This window comes from Onychomys torridus, chromosome 21, assembly GCF_903995425.1.
Source record: "Onychomys torridus chromosome 21, mOncTor1.1, whole genome shotgun sequence".
Lineage (NCBI taxonomy): Eukaryota > Metazoa > Chordata > Mammalia > Rodentia > Cricetidae > Onychomys > Onychomys torridus.
The window spans coordinates 6,797,769-6,823,316 of NC_050463.1; the positions used below are offsets into that span (position 1 = coordinate 6,797,769).

Below are 25,548 nucleotides of genomic sequence, written 5' to 3' on the forward strand. Positions count from 1 at the left end.
ACAGGGAATGTCCAGGGCCTTGCATGTGCTAAGCATGTTTTCCTACTGAGCTACACCTCTGGCCTCTGCCTTCATCCCTCTCCTGGTTACAACCTTCTTTCTGTGTTCACTGGGGTGGGGTGGGGGATGGGAGTGATGCCGTTCTCATATATGAAGTTCTCAAAATAAAATTAAAAAACCCACTGACTATTTCTTTGAAAACTGCTCTAGGGCTGGGTGGTGGTGGCTTTAATCCCAGCACTGGGGAGGCAGAGCCAGTCGGATCTCTGTGAGTTCGAGGCCAGCCTGGTCTACAGAGCGAGATCCAGGAAAAGCACCAAAACTACACGTTGAAACCCTGTCTCGAAAAAACCAAAACCCAAACTAAAACAAACAAACAAACAAAACCCTGCTCTACGTTGGGGAGGGGATGAGTGGGGTGGGAGGGATGGGATGACACACTAACATGAGGTTCAGTGGGTAAGGAGGTAGGAAGGACCTGGGAAGAGAAAGAATATCATCAAAATATACTGCATGAAAAAAATTAAGAAACTACAAATTTAATAAAATAAAAAATTTATTAGAAGAAAAAATTGCTGCTTGCCCATCTCCACCCTTGGGTGGTACCAGTGGTGCCCTCCACTGGTGAGAACTAGGCACTGCAGACCACATTGCACCACATCAAGTCAAGGAAACCAGGAAAAGGAAAAGACATCCTTTATTGTGGTTAGATTGTCTCAGGCACTGACAGACAACAGGGGTTACTTCATCTAGGGTAGGATTGCCTCCTGCTTTCCAAGTAGGGAAATTCAGTTCCAGGGGAAACGTGTTCACAGAAGCACAGGGTGTTATGAACAGCACAAAGCAAGGTCTTTTTTTTTTTTTTTTAAATATACTTGTATTAATTATAAGAGAAGTTCACTCCCGAATACAAGTTCTTACTTAAATACTCCGCAGCCCCTTGCGAGGCTCTTCTTCAGGGCCACCCTCACCTCCTTGTTCCTCAGGGTGTAGACCACAGGGTTCAGCAACGGCGTCACCACCGTGTAGAACACCGCCACCAGGCGGTCCTGGGAGGGATTGGCCCCAGAGTCTGGCCGCAGGTAGATGATGGAGGCACAGCCAAAATGCACTATGACCACTGTGAGGTGGGCCGCGCAGGTGGAGAAGGCTTTGTGCCTGCCCGCGGCTGAAGGGATCCTCACGATGGCTGCCACGATGAAGGCGTAGGAGAGGAGGATGAGGAGGAAGGAGAACAGCACCACCAGGATGCTCAGGAAGAAGATGCCAAGCGCCTTGTGCGAGCTCTCGGCACAGCTGAGCTTCAGCACAGGCGCGATGTCACAGAAGAAGTGTTCCACGCGGCCTGTGCCGCAGAAGGGCGAGGAGAAGATCATGCAGGTTTCGACCAAGGCCACAGAGAAACCAGAGCAGAAAACCAAGGCTCCCAGACACAGGCAAATGGTGGGTCTCATGATCACAGAGTAGCGCAAGGGATGGCAGATGGCCACATACCTGTCATAGCCCATCAGTGTAAGCAGGAAACAGTGGCTGCATCCCAAGCCCAAGAAGAAGAACATCTGGGCCCGACAGCCCGCGATGGAGATGGCCTGGCTCTCCATCAGCAGATGGGCCAGCATATTGGGGATGGTGACCAGTGTGTAGCAGGTCTCAGAGAGGGAAAGTACAGCCAGGAAGCGGTACATGGGAGTGTGGAGGGTGCGGTCCACCTGGATGATGGTGATGATGGTGGCGTTGCCACTGAGTGTGACCAGGTAGGTGAGGAGGAACAAGGTGAAGAGAGTGGACCTCAGTTCTGGGAGGTTGGAGAATCCCACCAGCACGAACTCTGTCACCAGCCAGGTCCCATTGTCCTGCTGCTTCTCAGGAGCCTGGGAGGAGATAGGATTACTGGGACAAGGCGGGGCAGTGAAGCCTCAGGTGGGGGCAGGAGAATCATCACTGGTTTGCAGACAGGAGAGAGACACTCAGAAATGCTCAGCTATTACCCAGCCAGCAAGGTATCTCCTCAACACAGAAGAAGATTAAAAATTACCAAGGTGGTAGTGGTACATACCTTTAATCCCAGCATTTGGGAGGCAGAGGCAAGCGAATCTCTGAGTTCAAGGCCAGACTGATCTACAGAATAAATTCCAGGACAGCCAGGACTACACAGAGAAACCTTGTCTCAGAAAACCAAAGAGGAGGAGGAGGAATTACAAATCAGGGCCCAGAGAGACGGTTCAGTGGTTAAGACTTCTTGCGCTTCCTGAGGATAAGAGTGCTTAGGTCTGTAATTCAATTCCACGGGATCTAATATCCTCCCTGGCCTATGTGTATACCCACACATTTGTGGCATTCACACAATTGTGTGTGAGTGCACGCGCACACACACACACACACACACACACACACAAATAAGTCTTTTTTTTTTTTTTTTTAAGTATTCACAAAGGAAAACGCTTTTTTGGGTTTTTGTTGCATTTTGTTTTGTTCTGTTAAGCCTACAGCACCAGGTATTCCCAGGTCTCTTAGTCAAGTACTAACCAGGCCTGACTCAGCTTAGCTTCCAAGAGCAGACAAGATTGGATCCATTCAGGGTGGTGTGACCACAGACACAAAGAGCAAAGACCTTTCGATGGAGGAAGAATACAGTAAGCCAGTACATTGTTTCATTTAAATCTAGGAAGAGATCCTAGATGAAGGGTGCTTGGGTGTGTGTACATGTAGGTAGCAAGGGCTGACCTCCTCTATTATTCTCTACCATATTTTTTCAAACCAATTTTCTCATGGATTCAGATTCTCTCAGCTTCTCTCTCGTTCCAGCCACTGTCGCTGGCTGTCAGACACCGAGGAGCCTCCCATCATCATACCCTGGTCCGGAGTTCCGGGTGTGGGTCACCATACACAGCTTCTTGCGGATGCCGAGGATCCAACTCAGTTCCTCAGGCTTGCATACCAAGATCTTTATCACCTGAGCTATCTCCCTGGCCCGTATGGCTCCATTTATGTAAAATGTCCATGCAGGAATAAAAAGCTGTTTCTATTGCAGGGGTCTTTAAAAATTTATTATTGTATTTTATTGTTTGGTTTTTCAAGACAGAGTTTCTGTATGTAGCCCTGGCTGTCTTGGAACTTGCTTTGTAGACCAGGCTGGCCTTGAATTCCAGAGTGCTGGGAGATTAAAGTGCACGTACCACCACTGCCTGGCGTGTTTGTTTGTTTGTTTGTTTTGGTGGGTGCAAATCCCTTAGACTTTCTACTCTTCTTGTGCAGAGTATAAAGTGATAGGTTGCAAACGGGGAAAAAGAAATAAAAATAAATTCCTTGATCCTCAAATTAACGTGCATTAAAATAGAAATTAAGGCAACTTTGACTGAGTCCCTACCAGTAAGTGGATTTTCAATGCATAAGTCTTCATACAGCTTCAATATGTACTCGTGGTCTTTTTGTTTGTTTCTTTCTTTCTTTTTTTTTTCTTTTTTTTGTTTTTTGGTTTTTTCGAAACAGGGTTTCTCTGTAGCTTTGGAGCCTGTCCCAGACTAGCTCTGTAGACCAGGCTGGCCTCGAACTCACGGAGATCCACCTGCTCCTGCCTCCTGAGTGCTGGGATTACAGGCGTGCGCCACCACCACCACGCAGTTCGTGTTCATTTTAAAGAACTAGTTAAGAGATTAACCAGACCTCTATAACTGATGTTTTTGAGTAGCACATGCGCAGGAAAATACTCAGAATGGACAAATCAATAAAGCAACTTCTGAAAAGATGTCTTAGCAATTCCATTTGTACTTTTTTTTAACCTGCTAACTAAGAAATGGATACATTGTGGTGTGTTGCTAGTGCTCTATTAACCTGATGGAGAGTTAAATGGCATGTGTAAGATTGTATGTAAACAGTTTGAAAGTCAAAAAGAGGTTCCATTACAACAAATGGTTGCGTGCTGGTTACATTTGTATCAAAATTTAGATTTCTACACTGGAAGGAATCAGAAGGCATGTAATTGCAGGTTAATACTTAATCTCTTTGTTCCTGTAAAATATTGATGTGTACAATAAAAGTAAAAGATTAATTGGAGAAAAAAATGTCCACAGGGTGTGAAACCAAAGGAGAGAGAGCAGAGTGGCAGCTGCCAGGGGCTCGGGGAGGGCATTAAGGAGTGGTAACTAGTGAAGAAGGGGCTAAAAATGTACTGATGCTAGTGGTAAGACTGGGGAGTCCAGCTCGGCGGTAGAATGCTTATCTAGCATGCACAGAGCCTGGCGTTCCATGCCCAACACCACCATAAAGATGAAAAAGACAGTTGAGTGGCACTTTCATGGCATCCAAGTGCCTGCAGCAATGCTGAATTATCTTTTACAGTTAGCACTGTTTTGTGAGCTTTACCTCATTCAAAAAATACACATTTTTGCCAGGCGGTGGTGGCACATGCCTGTAATCCCAGCACTCAGGAGGCAGAGGCAGGTGGATCTCTGTGAGTTCAAGGCCAGCCTGGCCCACAGAGAAATTCTGTCTCAAAAAATAAAATAAATTGTGTATATATGTATATATATATATGTATACACACACACACTCACACACACACACACACACACACACACACACACATATATATATATATATATATATATAAATGTTTTAAACTGTCAAATTGAATTTGACTATCTGGACACAGTAACAAATCTTGTACTACAGCACTCCAGAGGTGGAGGCCAGAGGACCAGGAGACTAAGGTCATCCTCAGTTACATAGTGAGTCCCAGACCAGCTGTGTTATGTGAGATGCTGCCTTAAAAAACAGTCTAAGTGGGGCATGGTGGCCCCTGACTTAACCTTAGAACTCCCAAAGCAAAGGAAAGCAGATCTCTGTGAGTTCAAAGCCAGCCTCATCTGCATAGTGAGTTAAAGGCCAGCTAAAATTATATAGTGAGATCTTGTCTCAGCACCATCTGCAGAGATAGCTCAGTGGTTCAGACCACTGGCTGCTATTGCAGAGAACCTGGATTCAAAGTCCCAGCACCCACATGGTAGCTCACAACTGCCTGTGAACTCCAGTTCTAGGGGATCTGACACTCTTTCCAACCTGTGCAAGCAGCTGCATGCACATGGTGCACGCACCTGCAGGCAAACATTCATACACATAATATAAAAAATAATATATCTGGGTTGGGGATTTAGCTCAGTGGGAGAGCACTTGCCTAGCAAGCGCAAGGCCCTGGGTTCTCAAAAAAAAAAAAAAATACATCTCTTCAAAAAGCATTGCAATCAAGCTTTTTTTTTTTTTTTTTTTTTTTTTTTTCCAATCAAGCTTTTTCACAGAGTCAGAATCTAGTCAAAGGTGAGCTGCAGGCTCAGGTACAGACTTTAATCGGCAAGCCATGAGGCCAACTCCTCAGAAATCCTGCAGGGCTTACCTGTGGGTGCTGAGTTCAGGGGCCTGCCAGTGTTGTCCCCACTGTGACAGTGAGAGACCCAGGGTCCTTCCTGAGAACTGTGGGAGGGCAGAGGGCCAGGAGTGCTGGGGAGGGAGTCCGGTCCCTCCTTCTGTTTCTTCTCATCAGGAACCCCTAAGGCTGGAGCCCCTTCCCTGCTGCTTTGAGCTCTCACCCCACATAGATCTGTGTGTGTGTGTGTGTGTGTGTGTGTGTGTGTGTGTGTGTGTGTCCGTGCACATGTAGTCCAGGCTGCATGAGCATGTACCCCACACACCCAAGCCCACTCATCACCTTGTCTCACCACCTCCTGTGCACCAGGGTTCTGGGTCTGCAGTGTTCAGAGCTGGCGGCTCTAGTGGGGGGGGGGGGGCTCCTCTCATTCCCTTCTGAGCACACTGCGGATTCTCCAGGACCCCACAAACTTAACTCAGGTTGGAATTAAACCCCTTTGCAGCCAGCTCCATGGAAGGGGGTCACCGTCCAGGCAATCTAAACCATTTCCCTCCCTCCACTCATTCTCACGTCTCACTGAAGGTGGGGTTGGGCAGGTGGCTTCTGCAGCCAGGACGCAACTCACCATGGCCAGGATAGGCTCTCACATCCTGTGAACATCCCTCTCGGCCTAAGAAGGGAGGGGCTGAGGACCCACATTCTCCTGTTCTGGGGTCCCTGGAGCTGCTGTCACAGAGGCTCTGCAGTCACTAACAAGCCCCCCAGGACCAGGCTGGTGCTATGAGGAGTGCTCTCTCCTGGAACCAGACACCCCAGGGTCTTCTTCCCCAGCACCCAGCCCTGAGCCTCATGGTAGGGAAGGATTAATTGGAATTCTCCTTTGGGGCAGCAGTCACAGAACATCCCTCACTCCCTCCGTGCTCCCAGTTTGCAATGAGTGCCTCCTCAGCTGTGCAAGGCTGCTTCCCAAAGACCTGCGTTTGTGGGAGGAGGAAGTAGATGACTTCATATCGTTACTCGGGATGCTCAGGACGAACTTAGGGTCCCGCAGCCCTCACATGCTTGCTCTTTTCAGATACTTTTAGTCCTGTAAATAATCTCAGGAAATTCTCTGGTTCACTAAGCTAGACTTGGGTGGAATTGTTTCTCCACGTTGCCCTTAGTGTCTCATCTGGGGTAAACTGTCACTTATATCTCTCCAAAAAAAGTCACAATAATTAATGCCTGAAGAGAGACCGGCAGAACCAAGGATGAGTCGAGGAGTGGTTGCGTGGCCCATGTGATGCCCGCTGAGGGCTGGGGCTGATCTCTGAGAAGGTGGAGGGTCCCCAGAGGCAATCCTGATATGGTTGCCTTGCTCCACGGGTTGTGGGATGGTGTATCTCCTTACTATAGTAGTGGCTGCATGCTCCCTGGGATGTCCAATAGAGGGACACGATCTTTATGAGACAGAGAGACTGCAGCAGAGCGGATTTGGACAAGTGTATTAATCTGGTCAGTAAAGTTCAAAAGCAATCAAGAGGAGGTGAGACAAGGGCTAAGTGGGCAAAACGGTCTGTTAAGCCACTTTGTGAGGGCAAACATGGCGTGGGTCTAGCCAGAGTTCAGTCCAAATGCTGTGAAAATGTGGAAGTGTGGAAAGCAAAAATAACCACACCAGACTGGCCAGCTCCCTTGAGCTTCAAGACTTTGCCCCATATCTCTTGTGAAACCCAGTTCCCTCTGCACTATAAATCGCTTGTGCTAAGTTCTGGTGTTTAGAGAAAAGTTCCTGCTCATGGGGACATTTAACATCAAGCAAACTTAATTCAGCCAATCAAAATAGATGTCACCCAAGACTGCTATGTGTGTTTGTGTGTGTGTGTGTGTGTGTGTGTGTGTGTGTGTGTGTGTGTGTGTATAAAACAGGGCGAAAATGATATAAAAGGTCTGTTTAACTGAACTCAGAGCTCCATTTTGGATCCGATGTCTGGGCCTATTGTATACACACAATAAACTGCTTCTGACTTTCGGCATGGACATCTCATCCCTTGGCCATCCCTTATAACGTTTCTGGCTGCATAGACATGAAGTGAGACTGTTTTCACCTGCCTGGTCTCCACAGTGCTGGGCTTCCCAGGGTACTGAGAGCAGCTGCTTGCCCAACACCATTGGGCCATTTTAACCATAGGAGATTGGCCCTCCTGGGGTGCTGGGACTGGCTCACCAAAGCACCATGGACCCTAGGCTAGCCTCAGGAATCAGGTCAGGAACTTTGACTATCAGACTAGTAAAAACCTGGGTTCAGCCGGGCGGCAGTGGTGCATGTGTTTAATCCCAGCACTCAGGAGGCAGAGCCAGGTGGATCTCTGTGAGTTCGAGGCCAGCCTGGTCTACAGAGGGAGATCCAGGTAAGGCGCAAAGCTACACAGAGAAACCCTGTCTCAGAAAAAAAAAAAAAAAAAAAAAAAAAAAAAGGAAAAAAACAACTGGGTTCATTTGGTTTGGGCTATCTGGCTAACCCAGATGGGAGAGAAAATATGTGATTTTCTAAGAGTCCTAGGGCTATCAGAATAATCTGTCAAAAAGGAAAAAAAAAAAAGCTCTAAAGGGATTCTTGAGCATTGGAGGGATTGGAGTCATATTAACATGTATGTATGGAGACAGGAGTGGCAGCCTCTGGCTCCTGGCACTTTGTCCCTCTCTGTGAATTTTACATCCAGGTTCCACTCATATAAACCTGCCAAACTCCCAAGAGCACTGGGTAAAGTGAATGAAGCCAAAGGAATCCCTTCCCTTCCCTCTTTGCTCTCGTGCATGAACGCTGTCCAACAGAAGGCACAGGTGGGCAACAGAGTAAGCCCGCGCTGTCATACTGCATGATGAGAAAGGGTATCCAGAGAAACATAATGCCCAGCTACCTCCTGGAAAACCTTGGCCTTCTGTTTGTTTGTTTGTTTGTTTGTTTTTGTTTTCTGAGACAGGGTTTCTCTGTGTAGTTTTGGTGCCTGTCCTGGATCTCGCTCTTGTGGACCAGGCTGGCCTCGAACTCACAGAGATCCTCCTGGCTCTGCCTCCCGAGTGCTGGGATTAAAGGTGCATGCCACCACTGCCTGACCCCTTATCGGTATTGATTTTCTTGAGACAGTGTAGTTGTTTACTTCTTTTACTCTGTTCTTTTGGGGCCCTCCATTGTAGCTGGAGTTTTCTCCAGTCCTGCTCAGGCCCGCAGCTACTCAGACCCAAGTCAACACACAGAGACTTATATTATAAACTGTATGGCTGTGGCAGGCTTCTTGCTATCTAGTTCTTATATCTTAAATTAACCCATTTCTATAAATATATAAGTTGCCACTGGCTTGTGGCTTACCAGTACTTTACATCTTACTTCTCATGGTGGTGGTAGCTGGCAGCGTCTCCTCACTCAGGCTTCCACTTTCCAGAATTCTCCTCTCTGCTTATCCTGCCTATACTATACTTTCTGCCTGGCTATTGGCCAATTAGCATTTTATTTATCAATCAGAGCAACACATTCACACCATACAGAGCAATTGATATCCACAGCACTCCACTCAGCTCCCAGATAAATACATGGAGGCTTATTCTTTCTTATGAATGTTTGGTCTTAGCTTGGCTTATTTCTAGCCAGCCTTTCTTTATTATTTTTTTTTCATGACAGGGTTTCTCTGTGTAGCCTTGTACCTTTCCTGGAACTCACTTTGTAGTCCAGGCTGGCCTTGAACTCACAGAGAACCACCTGCCTCTGCCTCCTGAGTGCTGGGATTAAAGGCATTAGCCAGCCTTTCTTAACTTAAATTATCCTGTCTACCTTTTTCCTCTGGGCTTTTATCTTTCTCTATTCTATATACCTTTCTTTACTTCTTATTACGTGGCTTGCTGTGTAGTTGGGTGGCTGGCCCTTGGCATTCTTATCTCCTTCTCCTTTTCTTGCTCCTGTATTTCCTCCCAGATTTCTCCTCCTATTTATTCTCTTGGCCTGCCAGCCCCACCTATCCTTTCTCCTGCCCTGCTATCGGCCATTCATCTCTTTATTAGGCCTATCAGGTGTTTTAGACAGGCAAAGTAATACAGCTTCACAGAGTTAAACAAATGCAACATAAAATAATGCAACACATCTTTGCATCATTAAAAAAAATTCCACAATATAAACAAATGTAACACATCTTTAGCTAATATTCTATAGGACAAACTTGTCCCAAATTCATAGCAATCTTCCTGCCTCAGTCTCCCCAGTGCTGTGATGACAGGCATGCACTACATGTCCAAATTTCACCCTATTATTAATCTACAAAAAGGTGATTCAAGCTTGAATGGAACAGTGGAAAGATTTCAGACAAAGGGAGGAGGGAGAACATTGGATTCCTGGAGCTGTCGTTATAACATGGGTACTGGGAATTAAACTTGGCTTCTTTGGGAGAGCTGCATCTGAGCTAAGCCATCTCTCCAGCCCAAGGTGGACAGTTTTAAGCTCTACTGTGATGACAATGGTGAGCCAGATGGGTAGTACCGGCCATCCAGAGTCTAGACTTCTGGTGTCTGGTACAGAGGATGGACAGGAGGTAGTGGTGGTGGTGCTCCATGTAGTCAGTTGCCCCAGGTCAGAACAATTAGTTAGTGTGGTTCTGAGGGGTGGGGAGAAGTTGGGGAGAGCATGGATGTGGTGGTTTGAATAAAAATAGCTCCCATAGACTCATAGGCAATGGCATTTTGGAGGTGTGGCATAGTTGGAGTAGGTGTGGTCTTGGTGGAGTGGGTGTGGCTTTCTTGGAGGAAGTGTGTCACAGGTATCAGAAGTTTGAGCCAAGCCCAGTGTCATTCTCTCTTCCTGCTGCCTGCAGATCCAGATATAGAACTCTCAGCCACCTCTCCAGCACCATGTCTGCCTGGATGGCACCATGCTTCCTGGTGTGATGCTGATGGACTAAACCTCTGAACTGTATGCCAGCCCCAATTAAATGTTTTCCTTTATAATAGTTGCCATGGTCACCCTGTCTCTTTATGGTAATAGAAACCCTAACTAAGACAATAAATGTTTAGTTGTAGATGTAACAGTCTTTTTAAATAAGAAACACAGAGTCAAATGCAGAGTTAAAAGCCCAAGAGGTCAGAGCAGTAGCTGAGAGCTGAGACTTAAAACAGCCTTTCTTACCCTTCGCTGCCGCTGCTGTCCTTCCCCTCAGCAAGAGGCCTACTTCCCGTGTATCTGTCCTTTTATTGACTTTCTATTCTGCCTTCTCAGTGGTTGTAAACCCAACCACATGACCTCCTCATCACTGCCTGTCTAAACAGACCTCCAGGTCTTCTATGGTTGGTATTGAGATTGAAGGTGTGTGTCTCCATGCTGGCTGTATTCTTGAACCACAGAGATCTGCCTGTTATGTGATCTGGATTAAAGGTGTGTGCCACCACCACCCGGCTTCTGCTATGGCTTGCTATTAACCTTGACCCCCAGGCAACTTTATTTATTAACATACAAATAAAACCACATTTCACTTCAAATAAAACATCACCATATTTAGTGACTAAAAACTATCTAGAAAGAACAGATATATAAAGGCTGCCAGACCCTAAGTTCGTCCTGAGCATCCCGAGTAACGATATGAAGTCATCTACTTCCTCCTCCCACAAACGCAGGTCTTTGGGAAGCAGCCTTGCACAGCTGAGGAGGCACTCATTGCAAACTGGGAGCACGGAGGGAGTGAGGGATGTTCTGTGACTGCTGCCCCAAAGGAGAATTCCAATTAATCCTTCCCTACCATGAGGCTCAGGGCTGGGTGCTGGGGAAGAAGACCCTGGGGTGTCTGGTTCCAGGAGAAAGCACTCCTCATAGCACCAGCCTGGTCCTGGGGGGCTTGTTAGTGACTGCAGAGCCTCTGTGACAGCAGCTCCAGGGACCCCAGAACAGGAGAATGTGGGTCCTCAGCCCCTCCCTTCTTAGGCCGAGAGGGATGTTCACAGGATGTGAGAGCCTATCCTGGCCATGGTGAGTTGCGTCCTGGCTGCAGAAGCCACCTGCCCAACCCCACCTTCAGTGAGACGTGAGAATGAGTGGAGGGAGGGAAATGGTTTAGATTGCCTGGACGGTGACCCCCTTCCATGGAGCTGGCTGCAAAGGGGTTTAATTCCAACCTGAGTTGAGTTTGTGGGGTCCTGGAGAATCCGCAGTGTACTCAGAAGGGAATGAGAGGAGCCCTCCCCCCCCCCTCACTAGAGCCGCCAGCTCTGAACACTGCAGACCCAGAACCCTGGTGCACAGGAGGTGGTGAGACAAGGTGATGAGTGGGCTTGGGTGTGTGGGGTACATGCTCATGCAGCCTGGACTACATGTGCACGGACACACACACACACACACACACACACACACACACACACACACAGATCTATGTGGGGTGAGAGCTCAAAGCAGCAGGGAAGGGGCTCCAGCCTTAGGGGTTCCTGATGAGAAGGAATAGAAGGAGGGACCGGACTCCCTCCCCAGCACTCCTGGCCCTCTGCCCTCCCACAGTTCTCAGGAAGGACCCTGGGTCTCTCACTGTCACAGTGGGGACAACACTGGCAGGCCCCTGAACTCAGCACCCACAGGTAAGCCCTGCAGGCAAGCGCTGTTCTGGGACCTTCATGAGTATAGATTCCATGGGCTCCAAGTGAGCAGGTGAGGACTGCTGGTTCTGCTGTCACGTGCTCTGTGCAAGCTCTTGTGCTGTCAGCACGATGGGACTTGAGTCTGGAGAGAGGGCTCCACAGTTAAGAGTGCTTGGTGCACTTGCAGAGGATCAGCGTCCATACGATGGCTCAGAACGTATCTATTAACTCTATTTCCAGGGGATCCAATGCCTTCTGACTCTTCGAGCACTAGGCATGCACATAGCACATGTACATACATGTAAGCAAAACATTCATACAATAAAATACAAATAAATCTCAAAAAAATTAAGATGATTGGAACTTGAGTTATGTGTTTGAATCCAGTTTTCTGGGTCAACACAAAGGAGTGTTTCTTAATTAAAGGCATTAGGATACTGATTGATATCAGTAGAACTTCATTCTTTTGTTGTTGGTGGTTTTTAAGGACTTTTTTTTTTTCTGTGTATGTGTTTGGTGGGGTGTGTGTGCATGTTTTGTGGATGTGTGCACACAGGTATATTTGCAATTGAGGACCAGAGTTCAAATCTCCAGAGTCCATGTGTGTTCCAGGTGGATGTGGTGGTCTGCCTGCAACCCCAGCATACAGGAAATGAAGACAGGGGGAACTGAAGCGAGCTGACACCTAGACTAGCTAATCAGTGCGTTCCGGGCTTGGGGAGACCCTGCCTTGATGTATAAAGTGAAGAACAATTGAGAGACACTGGATACTAACCCCTTGCCCCCACTTTCATGCAAATACATGCACATATACACATACAAAAAAATCAGTAAGAAAAAGGAGAAGGAAAGGCAGTTAGCCCTTCTAGGGTGATATCTCTATTGAACAGGTACAGACTTTAAGATCATTATTCCTTTAAACAATCTAGTACAACTACTTACATAGTATTTAAGTTACATGGTATCTTAAAAAGTAATTTCAAGTTGATTTAAAGTGTAAATAGGAATTCATGGGCTGTATAGAAATAGTATGCCTTTTGTGTTTTGTTCTGGAGGCAGGAGCTTGCTGTGTAGTCCAGACTGACCCTGAACTCATGGCCCACCTATCTTATATTCACGGTGTGACGCATGTAAGACTTTATTGTCTTTTATTTTCTTGGGGTCGTTTCAGTGAGGTGTTCCATGCTTTTCATCTTCAAAGACAGATAGTGAACAGTTGAAACAATAGAGACAGAGAACAGCGTGACTGTCCATATTGTACTTCAAATTAATGTGTGTGTGTAAGAGAGAGAGACAGAGACAGAGAGATAGGAAGAGAGAGACAGTGACAGACACACACACACACACACAGAGAGAGAGAGAGAGAGAGAGAGAGAGAGAGAGAGAGAGAGAGAGAGAGAGAGAGAGAGAGCACGCGGAGGGGAGTAAAAGAGCGCCGTAACTTGGGAGTGGAGGTCAGAGGACAACTTCCAGGAGTCAGTTCTTCCACCGTGAGGATGCAGGGCTTGGAGGCAGTCTCCTTTAACTGCTGAGCCATCTCAGCAGCCCCTGTGACTTGTTCAGCTTGTTTTGGTTGTTGTTATTGTTACCAGGTCATTTCCATCCTCACCATCACTGTGGTAGCGATGCACCAGCCAAGGCAACCTTTGGAGGCCAGAGGACAACTTTTTAGGGAACTGGTTTCCTCTAATTTGCACAGGAAGTGCCTTTTTGTGCTCAGCCATCTCGTGGGCCCCTCAACAAGTGACTAATGGGAGTTGACAGATAAGCCCCATGTCCCTCATCCTTAGGGAGGATGACCCTGAGGTGTGTGTTTCTCAACACTTTCCAGAGATTCCCAGTGTGACGTAATGGCAATCGCCTCCACGGGTCAATTCCAAATTGACACACTTTATGTTGGCCGTGTCCCATAACTATCTCACAGCCACCTCCAAAGTCATCTCCTTGTTTGGTTTTGTTGCTCTCGATGTTTTCTGGTTAACAGCACTAGGCACTCAGCCCAGGTTCTCATGCCTGCTAGACAGGCAAGCTACCACTGAGCTACCCAGCTCCTGTCCGGTTTCTGTTTGCTTGTGTTTTGGATTACCCCTGAGATAAATTATTTTATCTTGGGTCCTTCTGTGGGTTCTGCTTCTAGAGATACTGCGTGAAGTAACTGACTGCTATTGTCCGCTGGAAACAACTGAGAACCACCTGGAAAGAGAGTCTGAATGAGGCATTGTCTGCATAGTGTTGGCCGTTGGGCATGTCAGTGGGAAACTGGCTGAATTCATGCATGTACAAAGACTCAGCCCGCTGTTGGCAGCACCATTCCCCAGGTGAGGGGTCCTGAACTGTGTAAGCATGGAGAGACCAAGCCTAACACAAGCAAGGAAGCAAGTGAGTACACGTGCGTTCATCTCTCTGCTCCTGACTGTCCCTGGGTTGAACTAGCTGTCCTAAACTCATGTGACATCCCTGCTGTGACTACTCTAACCTGGAACTGTGAGCTAAATTACACCCTTCCTCCCCCAGTTCCTTCTTGTCAGAGTGTTTTCTACAGCGGTACAAGGTAAACTAGGACACTAGCATTTCTTCCTTCTCCTCCCACATGTGCCTTCTAAGTTCTTGCATATTGAGGAGATACCTTGCTGGCTGGGTAATAGCTGAGCATTTCTGAGTGTCTCTCTCCTGTCTGCAAACCAGTGATGATTCTCCTGCCCCCACCTGAGGCTTCACTGCCCCGCCTTGTCCCAGTAATCCTATCTCCTCCCAGGCTCCTGAGAAGCAGCAGGACAATGGGACCTGGCTGGTGACAGAGTTCGTGCTGGTGGGATTCTCCAACCTCCCGGAACTGAGGTCCACTCTCTTCACCTTGTTCCTCCTCACCTACCTGGTCACACTCAGTGGCAACGCCACCATCATCACCATCATCCAGGTGGACCGCACCCTCCACACTCCCATGTACCGCTTCCTGGCTGTACTCTCCCTCTCTGAGACCTGCTACACACTGGTCACCATCCCCAATATGCTGGCCCATCTGCTGATGGAGAGCCAGGCCATCTCCATCGCGGGCTGTCGGGCCCAGATGTTCTTCTTCTTGGGCTTGGGATGCAATAACTGTTTCCTGCTTACACTGATGGGCTATGACAGGTATGTGGCCATCTGCCATCCCTTGCGCTACTCTGTGATCATGAGACCCACCATTTGCCTGTATATGGGAATTCTGATTTTCTGCTCTGGTTTCTCTGTGGCCTTGGTCGAAACCTGCATGATCTTCTCCTCGCCCTTCTGCGGCACAGGCCGCGTGGAACACTTCTTCTGTGACATCGCGCCTGTGCTGAAGCTCAGCTGTGCCGAGAGCTCGCACAAGGCGCTTGGCATCTTCTTCCTGAGCATCCTGGTGGTGCTGTTCTCCTTCCTCCTCATCCTCCTCTCCTACGCCTTCATCGTGGCAGCCATCGTGAGGATCCCTTCAGCCGCGGGCAGGCACAAAGCCTTCTCCACCTGCGCGGCCCACCTCACAGTGGTCATAGTGCATTTTGGCTGTGCCTCCATCATCTACCTGCGGCCAGACTCTGGGGCCAATCCCTCCCAGGACCGCCTGGTGGCGGTGTTCTACACGGTGGTGACGCCGTTGCTGAACCCTGTGGTCTACACCCTGAGGAACAAGGAGGTGAGGGTGGCCCTGAAGAAGAGCCTCGCAAGGGGCTGCGGGCTCTGCTTGCGTTAATGAGTTCCCTTCCTAAAATGGATATCCCCACCCAAAAACAAGAGCCTTTTCGGTAGTGTGTTTTGTTTTGTTGTTTTGATGTGCATGCATGTGTCTGTGTGAGCGGGACACATGAGTACACGTGGCCACTGAGGCCAGAAAAGGACCACCAATCTTTTGGGTTGGTGTATAATTGAGAGTCTCCTGATGGAGTACAAGCAGTGAATCCTGGTCCTCTAGGAAAGAAGCAAGTCATTTCTCCAGCCCATTTGCGATTTTGATTTGTTTAGACAGTTTCACTAAGTAACTCTGGTTAACCTGGAATTTACTATGTAGATTGCACTGGCCTTGAACTCACAGAGATCTGTCTGCCTCTGTCTCACTAACGCTGGGATTAAAGGCCAGGTTATTATGGGGCACTCTTTTAATTCCATAATGTGGGAGGCAGAGGCAGGCTGATCTCTGAGTTCTAGTCCAGCTTGCTCTACAAAGTGAGTTCTAGAACAGCCAGGACCACAGAGAGAAACCCTGTCTTGAAAAGAAAAAAATAATAAGACATGTGCCACAGCATGGGATCTTCATTGGCTTCTTAACTCCCCCATGCCACTGGTGTTGACAATGGAACCTTTACTGTGAATAGACGGCACCAAGGTGCTGTCTTTTGGAGACAAGGGGGCCAGTACATCAAAGGTAGTGTGGGTATCATAGAACAGTTTAACTTCTTTTTTAATTTTCAAGAGACTTGTTCTCTTTTTATTTATGGTATATGTGAGTACGGGTGAGTAGGTACATGCATTTGAAGAAGTTGTTAGACTCCTTGGAGCTGGAGTAACCGGTAGTTGTGAGCTTCCTAATGTTGGTGTTGGTGAAAGGACCAAGCAGACGCCATAACAGGCTCTCAGAGATCAGGCCTCAATTTCAGTTTCCTGAGACTTGAGCAAGCAGTTTCTGGGAGGGCCATGAACAAAAGACACAGTCCTTACAGTAGCTCCCTTTCTGCACATACTCTGACTGCTCAAGGTTCAGCCAGTTGTCTACTGTGGGACCCCTCACCAACTTAGAACTATGTGCATGGGTCAATGTGAAAGCCTGGGCCACTGAGTCAGCCCCCACAGTCGGTACGTGACAGGCCAGCCAGTTTCCATGGCAGCTCAAGGACAGAGCCTGGGACTTGTCCAGGCCTGCCCAAAAATGATAACTGTAACCCCCAACCAATACCCTCACCCAATCCTGTGATGCCAAGGCTTGTATCACCCTGCTTGCAGTTTTTCCCTTTAAAAACACCTCACCCCAGGAGCTCAAAGACATCTTCCTCCACCTGCTGTGTCGGAGTGTTGGACACCGACCAAGCCTGGGCTTGTTTGGAACCAATAAACCCTTGGGTGTTTTGCATCAGATATCAGCTTTGTGGTGGTCTTCTGGCATGGGGGAGGTCTCACGTCTTGGGCACAACACTGGGAACCTACCTCAGGTCCTCTGCAAGGGCAGTAAGTTCTCTTAACCACTGAGCCATCTCCCTAGCCCCAGGGGCCTAACCTTCTGCCTGGATTAATGCTGTTAATACTCAAATAGCTTAGTTACCCCAGAAGTGTTCTCATCTTCCTATCTCTGATGCTCATTTTACCTTCTAGTTTCTGCCATGGGATTATGAGGTTACAAGGCGTTCACCTGATGTGGTCCCTTCCAGAAACCATAAGAAATAAATCCCTGTCCTTAATATAGCACCTGGCATATGGTTTGGCAGGGAGGGTGTGTGTGTGGGGGTGTGTGCAGCTCAGGGCAAGCTAAGGCAGAACTTGGTACCAGGATATCATAATAAATACCTGAAGATGTCAGAGGCTTTAGAATTGAGTAATAAACAGATGAAGGGAAGAGCCAAAGGAACACACTACAGCAGCCCAGATTTCCATTAACAGAGCTTGCTGAGACAATCTGTAGCCCAGGCTGACCTGGAGCTCACTGTGTAGCTCACACTGACTTTGACTTGAAGATGATCATCCTGCCTCAGCCTCCTGAGTGCTTGGATTGCTGGTGTGAGCCCCCACTCCCATGTCCACAAACAGAAGATTTTATCACATCAATTTCACTAGCAACTATTAATCCTACATAGTGGTGGTTTGGTAAGCATTCTCAGCCATGTCTATCAAAATGTTCTGATGCCCACCCTCCCACATTACCCTCTTTGCCCTCCCACTCCTGCGGACCCTCTTCCTCTTCCCAACTGTTTTCTTCCAGTCTCTTTATCATTGTTGCTGTTTACTCAATGAGTTTAATTAAGATTGTTTACATGATCCTAGGTAGAGAGTTATGTTGGCGGCAGGGTGGAGAATAAAGTCCGCTGAGATAAGCCAGTGAAAGCCAGGTTCACACCAATGAACTTAAGACACATGAATCTTGAATCCCACCAGCTCCCTTTCCCCAGCCATGGTTGTAAACATCTGTCTTAGTTTCTTCTTCTGTTGGCGTGTGTCCTAGTTTGGATTTCTATTGCTGTGAAGAGACACCATGACCATGGCAACTCTTCTAAAGGAGAGCATTTCATTGGGACTGGCTTACAGTTCGGAGGTTCGGTCCATTATTGGCACGGTGGATGGCACAGCAGCTTGAGGGAAGACATGGTGCTGGAGAAGGTATTGAGAGTTCTATATCTTGATCCACAGGCAGCGGAAGCAACTGTGTGTCACACTGAACATAGCCTGATCAAAGGAGACCTCAAAGCCCACTCCCACAGTGACACACTTCCTCCAACGAAGCCACACCTCCTAACAGTGCCACTCCCTATGGGGGCCATTTTCTTTCAAACCACCCCAGTGTGATAGAATACTCAGACAAAAAAACATGTAAAGGAGAAAGAGTTCATTCTTGTCCACAGTTCAAGGAGAGGATCTGCAGCGGCAGGGACGTGGAGGCAGCAGGAGCTTGGAGCAGCTTGTCACAACATAGCTACAGCAGCAGAGGATGTAGGTCGCTATTCTGCTCTCTTTCTCCATCTTGTACAGTCCAGGGGACCAAAGCATGTCACTAACCACAGCAGATCAGTCTTTCCCCCTTCAATTAACACAACCATGGGAATCCTCTGCGGGCATGCCCAGAGGCCCATCTCCCAGGTGATTATAGACCGCACCAACCATCACAACTTCCTAGAACCCACCCAAAACCTCTCCCTCAAACATTATAGGACACACACACACACACACACACACACACACACACACACACACCGCCCCGCACAGGCACGCACAAAAACAGCAGAATTTCACAGATGCTTGCTTACACATAAGTCAGCTGTACTAGGTACAAGTGGGCTCCCTCTGTGGGATACTTTCATTTACATAAAGCCAGAGTTGTGTGACCCAGAAGACAGTGCAGCAGGAACAATGACTGTCTTTATCTACACAGTCCTTAGGAAAAAAGGCTCTCTCTTTTCTTTAGTGTTGCTACATACTTTAGCAATATGCACGAGTAGACTCCAGGGAGTAAATGCTAAAATGTCAATGACACTCAAGAAAGGAGAGATCTCTGGTATGTTGAAGGCTGTTCCTACAAATCATCTCTTTTATCTCAAATGACCCAAAAAGGCTTTCCTAGTAAAGGCTTGGTCCCCGTGGAGAAGCATTCAGAGGCAGGGCCCTTGGGAAGTGATGAGGTCATTAGGGCTCTGACTCCACCAATTGAATGGCTGGTGGATTTATGGCTTAATGAGGTTAGAAGGGAGCCTCATTTTAAAAGTGAGCTTTCATCCCTGTTGTAGTTATTTGTTTTCTCTGTGGGGTTTCTGTTTGTTTGTTTCTGAGATACTGTCTTTGTATGGATCCCAAGTTAGCCTTGAACTTGCTATTTACCCTAAGATAGCTTCAAACCCACGATGCTCTCTCTCTCTCTCTCTCTCTCTCTCTCTCTCTCTCTCTCTCTCCCTGCATGTGTGTGTGTGTGTGTGTGTGTGTGTGTGTGTGTGTGTGTGTGTGTGTTAGTTGTGTTTATGTTTTAGTTTGGGTCACTATTGCCGTGATGAAACACCATAACCAAAGCAAGTTGAACAGGAAAGGGTTAATTCAGCTTACACTTCCACCTTACTGTTCCTCACCAAAGGAAGTCAGGACAGAAACTACGCAGGGCAAGAACCTGGAGGCAGGAGCTGATGCAGAGGCCATGGAGGGTGCCGTTGACTGGCTTGTTCTCCATGGCTTGCTCAGCCTGCTTTCTTATAGAACCCAGGACCACTAACCCAGGGAAACCCGAAGCTTTTGAACAAGCTAGTCCAGCTTATGAAGTGAACAAAAGACTCTGTCTCCGAGGAGGAATGTGAGGCCTGACACCTCTGTTGTATCATAACTGTGGCATGTTAGGATGTGCTCACCCCAACTCAAACACACACATAGCTGCAGAGAGGGAGAAGGAGAGGGGAGCGGAGCAGATGTAGGGAGATATTTTAAAGAACCAAATAAGATTCTCACTATAGTTCTGGGGATATAGCTCAGTGGTAGAGTTCTTACCTAGCATGTAGGAGGCCTTTTGTTCAGCAAACTCCTCCACCCCCACATACAACCCAACTATTTCACTTCCTTAGAGGACCCAGTATAAACACAAGATATAGAAACCCAGGGCTAGCAAGATGGTTTCTGGGTAAGGGAGGTAAAGGCACTTGCCACTATGCCCGATGACCTGAGTTTCCACCAAGTCCAACAGTGAAAAGGGTGGAAAGAGAGAACAGAGTCTCATAAGATGTCCTCTAACTGCAACATGCATGGTAAACACACAGGGATGGATGGATGGATAGATAGATGATAGACAGATAGATGATAGATAGATAGATAGATAGATAGATACATACATACATACATACATACATACATAATACATATATACATAGACAGATGATAGATAGATAGATAGATACATACATACATGATAGATGATACATACATACATATATACATAATACATACATACAATGACAGATGATAGATACATACATATATACATAGACAGAAAATAGATGATAGATACATAAATACATATGTACATAATACATACATACATAGACAGATGATAGATGATAGACACAGACATATGCTGTGGATATCACTCTGTATAAATAAAATGTTGTTTGGCCAGTGGCCAGGCAGGAAGTATAGGCGGGACAAGAGAGAAGAGAATTCTGGGAGGTGGAAGGCTGGGGCAGAGAGAGACACTGCCAGCCACTGCCATGACAAGCAACATGTAAAGACACTGGTAAGCCACAAACCACATGGCAAAGTATAGATTAAAAGAAATGGGTTAATTTAAGATAAAAGAAGTAGATAACAAGAAGCATGCCACTGCCATACAGTTTGTAAACAATGTAAGTTTCTGTGTGTTTATTTGGTTGGGTCTGAGCGTCTATGGGCCTGGCGGGTGAGAGAGATTTGTCCTGACTATGAGCCAGGCAGGAAAATTCCAACTCCTTACACACACACACACACACACACACACACACACACACACACATATATATTACATACATACATAGACAGATGATAGATAGATAAATACATACATACATAGATAGATGATAGATACATACATACATACATATATACATAATACATACATAGATGATAGACAAATGATAGATAGATAGATAGATAATATCTTTTAAAAGAAGGGGGTAGGGGGTAGTGGGTTGGCTTAGTGGGTAAAGGTACATGTTTCCAAGCCTGGAGATCTGAGTCCAATCATGTGCTAGAAGAAGAGAAATGATTCCCCAAGTTGTCCTCTGACCCCTACATGCCTGTAGTGCCCCCATCACCCCCCCACACACAAAAGAAATAATAAATATCAAAAACATTTTTTAAAAAGATATAGAAATTCACCAAAGCTGCACATGTAAATTTGTTTGTTGGTTTATTCATTATGTGCATGTAGGATTACCTCCAGAGCAAGATTCATGCAGGACCAACATCAGGCACTAAGATGACAATGGTCAAAGTCTTGTTGACATCTTAGAATGAGTGCTCAGTTAACTGGGATCTATACAGGCCCCAGAACTGACACTCCAGCCGGCAGGACCTGTTAGTGCAGTTGGACCTGATTATCTCGTCATGTTCACTTCCTAGGTCTCCAAAATCTCTGTCGGATTCATCCTCTGTCCATCAGCACCCACTTCCCAGAGCTGGGGGTATAAGTCAGTGGGAGTCACTTACCTACCCTGAGTTCCATCCCTACAGAAGAAAAGCATCTCTTAAAAGACCTGGAAGGAAGACAGCCACAGCAACTCACGTCTGTAATCCTAGCTGTTCTAGTGGGAGGCTGTTCTAGTGTGCTTTCTATTGCTGAGATAAACACCATGACCCAAAGCAACTTGGGGTGGAAAAGGTTTATTTCACCTACAGCCTGTATAGTTCACAGTGCAGAGAACTCAGGGCAAGAACCTGGAGGCAGGAACTGAAGCAGAGACCATGGAGGAACAATGCTTACTGACTTGCTCCTCCTGGTTCCTTCAGCCTGCTTCCTTATACAACCCAAGACTACCTGCACTGGGGTGGCACTGCCCACAATAAACTCAGCCTTCCCACATCAACCACTGATCAAGGAAATGCTCCCACAAACATGCTACAAGCCAATCTAACAGAGGCAATTTCTCAGATGAAATTCCCTCTTCTCAGAAAGGTCTAAGTCCGTGTCAAATTGACAAAAACAAACCAGCACAGAGGCTAATCCAGAAAGAACAAGCATTCAAGGCCAGCTTAGGCTACATAAAAAGTTCCATGCCATTTTCAGCTATGGCGTAAGACCCTCAAAAACAAAAACCCACATGGGAAAAAAATATACACACTGATTCAAATAGGCTACCAATTTCCCCAGGAACCCAGGACATGCAGGTACATACAGGCAAGTGTTCTACCACTTAGCCACACTTCAACTTCACCAATTTTTCTTTATCTTCCCTTGACCTTAAAAGATACCATTAATAGGATATGGGGGATTAAACCTGTAATCCCAGCAGCACCAGGAAGGTTAAGGCAGAAGAATGAGTTAAGAGTCTAGCCTGGGATACATAAGTGAGACCCTGCATCAAACAAGTTAAGAAATTTAAGAACACCAATTAAGAAACTTCTCTGTGGCTGGTAGGATAGCTCAATGGGTAAAGGCACTTGCTACCACATCTGAGGACCTGAGCTCATCTTCAGAACTTATATGGTGGAAGGAAAGAACTGACTCCCTAAATGTGTCTTCTAACCATCACATGACCCCCATGTGTGTCCCCCATGTTCATATACATAAAGAAAGAATGAATAAATAAATATGTAATAAAACACATATGTTTACAACTTTTTCCCCTTAGGCAATAGAGATGGCTCAGCAGGTAAAAATGATTGCCTAGAAAATCTGACAACCTCAGTTTGCTCCCCAGACCCCAATGAAGGGTGAAAACAAACTCCTAAAAGTTGTTCTCTGACCTCCTCAAGTGCTACATGGAATACTGCTTCTCCCTCTCTCTCTCTCTCTCTCACACACACACACACACACACTCACACTCACACACACACACACACACACACACACACACACACACATCGTGTACATGCACACACACAATAAACATAAAATTTCAAGCCGGTCCTGGTCTACAAAGTGAGTTCCAGGACAGCTAGGGCTGTTACACAGAAAGAAACCCTGTCTCAAAAAACCAAAAACAAAAATTTCAAGTCAGGCATGGTGGCCCATGTTTTTTAATCCTAATGCTTAGGAGACAGAGGCAGGCAGATGTCTGAGCTCAAGGTCAGCCTAGTCTACAGAGGTCTGGGACATCCAGGGCTACACAGAGAAACCCTGTCTCAAAAAACGTTAATAATAGGCTGCCACAGTCGCCGGCCAGCAGGGAAGACTCCTGCAGGCAGGCTTCTCCACCAACATACCACATCAGATCCTGCAGTCTACAAGACCCACTCCCTCCCCCAACTCCCTGAGACACAGAATCTGCCAGCTCCAATTAAACCAAGAGCTACTACTACGATTGGACTGTGAGTGGCCCCCTGAGACACAGACACAGCAAGCACACATTGGCCCAAGAGCAGCTTCCTCAGATACAGACACCTCTTGCACCTATTAGAGGAACAGATGGGTAGATGCCATTGCAAAAATACATAAAACATAAAGAGCAATATGGCACCACCAGAACCTAGTAGTTCTATAACAGCAAGACCTGAACATCACAATGTAGAAGAAGCAGAAGAAAGTGACCTTAGAAATAACTTTATGAAGATGCTAGAGGCCTTTAAGAAGGAAATTGAGGAAAAGACAAAAAAAAAAAATTCGAAGAAATCAATAAATCCCTTAAAGAAAGGCAAGAAAAAGCAATTAAACAAGTAAAGGAAACAGATCAAGACCTGAAAATTGAAATAAAATCAATGAAGAAGACACAAACCAAGGGAATGCTGGAAATAGAAAATCTGAGTAAATGAACAGGAAACACAAATGCAAGCATAACCAACAGAATACAAGAGATGGAAGAGAGAATCTCTGGTGTAGAGGATACAATAGAGAAAATGGATTCGTCAGTCAAAGAAAACACTAAAGCCAAAAACTTCATGACACAAAATGTCCAGGAAATCTTGGACACCATGAAAAGACCAAACCTAAGAACAATAGGAATAGAAGAAGGAGAAGAATACCAACTCAAAGGCACAGAAAATATACCCGATAAAATCACAGAAGAAAACTTTCTCAACTTAAAAAAAAAAAATACCTATGAAGATACAAGAAGCTTATAGAACACCAAATAGACTAAAAGCCCCCAAAAAAGTCCCCTCCCCACATAATAATCAAACCACTAAACATACAGAATAAAGAAAGAATATTAAGAGCAGCAAAGGAAAAAGGCCAATGGAGACTCTGAAAACCAGAAGGTCCTGGACAGATGTAATGCAGACATTAAGAGACCACTGATGTCAGCACAGACTACTATACTCAGCAAAATTTTCAATCACCATAGATGGAGTACACAAGACATTCCAAGACAAAACCAGATTTAAATAATACCTATCCACAAATCCATCACTACAGAAAGCACTAGAAGGAAAACTCCAACCTAAGGAAGTTAGATGCACTCAGGATAACCGCACAGCAGCAAATTTCAAAGAAGGGAAATAAACACACACTACCACCAAAAGACAACAGGAATTAACAACCACTGGTCATTAACACCCCTTAATATCAATGGACTAAATTTGCCTATTAAAAAAACACAGGTTGGGGCTGGAGAGATGGCTCAGAGGTTAAGAGCATTGGCTGCTCTTCCTGAGGTCCTGAGATCAATTCCCAGCACCCACATGGTGGCTCATCCACCATCTGTAATGAGATCTGGTGCCCTCTTCTGGCATGCAAGCATACATGCAAGTAGAACACTGTATACATAATAAATACATAAATCTTAAAAAAAAAAAAAAATGCGGAGGGTAGATGCTGTGGTTCATGCCTGTAATCCCAGCTATTGGAGCTGAGGCAGGAGGATTGTTTTCTTTATACATTACGCAGTCCTCGGGTAGTGTGGTGTGCGTGTATGCACATGCATATGTGTGTGTCCATGAGTATGGAAGCCAAAGAACCACCTCAGATGTCACTGCTCAGGCACTAGCCATCTTTTCTTATGAGACAGGTTCTCACTGACCAGGATCTTGCCAAGTAGGCTAAGCTAGCTAACTAGCCAGGAGTTTGCTGTCTCCGCCTCACCAGCACTGGGATTACAAGTGTACCACATGACACCTGGGTTGTGCTTTGTTTTTGCTTTTGTTTCTCCATGTGGGTTCTGGGAATCAAGTCAGGACCTCAGCACTTTACCAACTGAACCATCTGAAAATGGAGAGAACAGCCAAACAGGTATGGTTCCTAGAGACCAGCTGGGGACACTTTCAGCCTGGACATGCTGGACAAA

The 25,548-nt window shown here is 46.5% G+C and overlaps 2 protein-coding genes across 2 annotated transcripts; one reads left to right on the plus strand and one right to left on the minus strand.

Moving 5' to 3' along the window:
• Positions 1-917: 917 nt before the first annotated feature.
• On the minus strand, positions 918-13,668 carry LOC118571460 (olfactory receptor 10T2-like). The gene is made up of 2 exons (XM_036170487.1): positions 13,534-13,668; positions 918-1,871 (listed from the first exon to the last, which is right to left on the minus strand). Exons 1-2 carry the CDS (start codon positions 13,666-13,668, stop codon positions 918-920), a joined length of 1,089 nt encoding a protein of 362 aa, XP_036026380.1.
• Positions 13,669-13,717: 49 nt separating this feature from the next.
• LOC118571461 (olfactory receptor 10T2-like) lies at positions 13,718-15,656 on the plus strand. The gene is made up of 2 exons (XM_036170488.1): positions 13,718-13,750; positions 14,700-15,656. The coding sequence occupies exons 1-2, from the start codon at positions 13,718-13,720 to the stop codon at positions 15,654-15,656; spliced, it is 990 nt and encodes a 329-aa protein (XP_036026381.1).
• The last annotated feature ends 9,892 nt before the right edge of the window (positions 15,657-25,548 follow it).

What these genes read in the sequence shown, in the direction of transcription:
- LOC118571460 (XM_036170487.1), bottom strand. Translation starts at nt 13,668, where the DNA reads ATGGCTGAGCACAAAAAGGCACTTCCTGTGCAAATTAGAGGAAACCAG. An exon ending in GTGAGGATGGAAATGACCTG is followed by an intron (nt 1,872 to 13,533) that starts GTAACAATAACA and finishes ATCTCCTCCCAG; the next exon opens with GCTCCTGAGAAGCAGCAGGA.
- LOC118571461 (XM_036170488.1), top strand. Translation starts at nt 13,718, where the DNA reads ATGTCCCTCATCCTTAGGGAGGATGACCCTGAG. An exon ending in TTAGGGAGGATGACCCTGAG is followed by an intron (nt 13,751 to 14,699) that starts GTGTGTGTTTCT and finishes ATCTCCTCCCAG; the next exon opens with GCTCCTGAGAAGCAGCAGGA.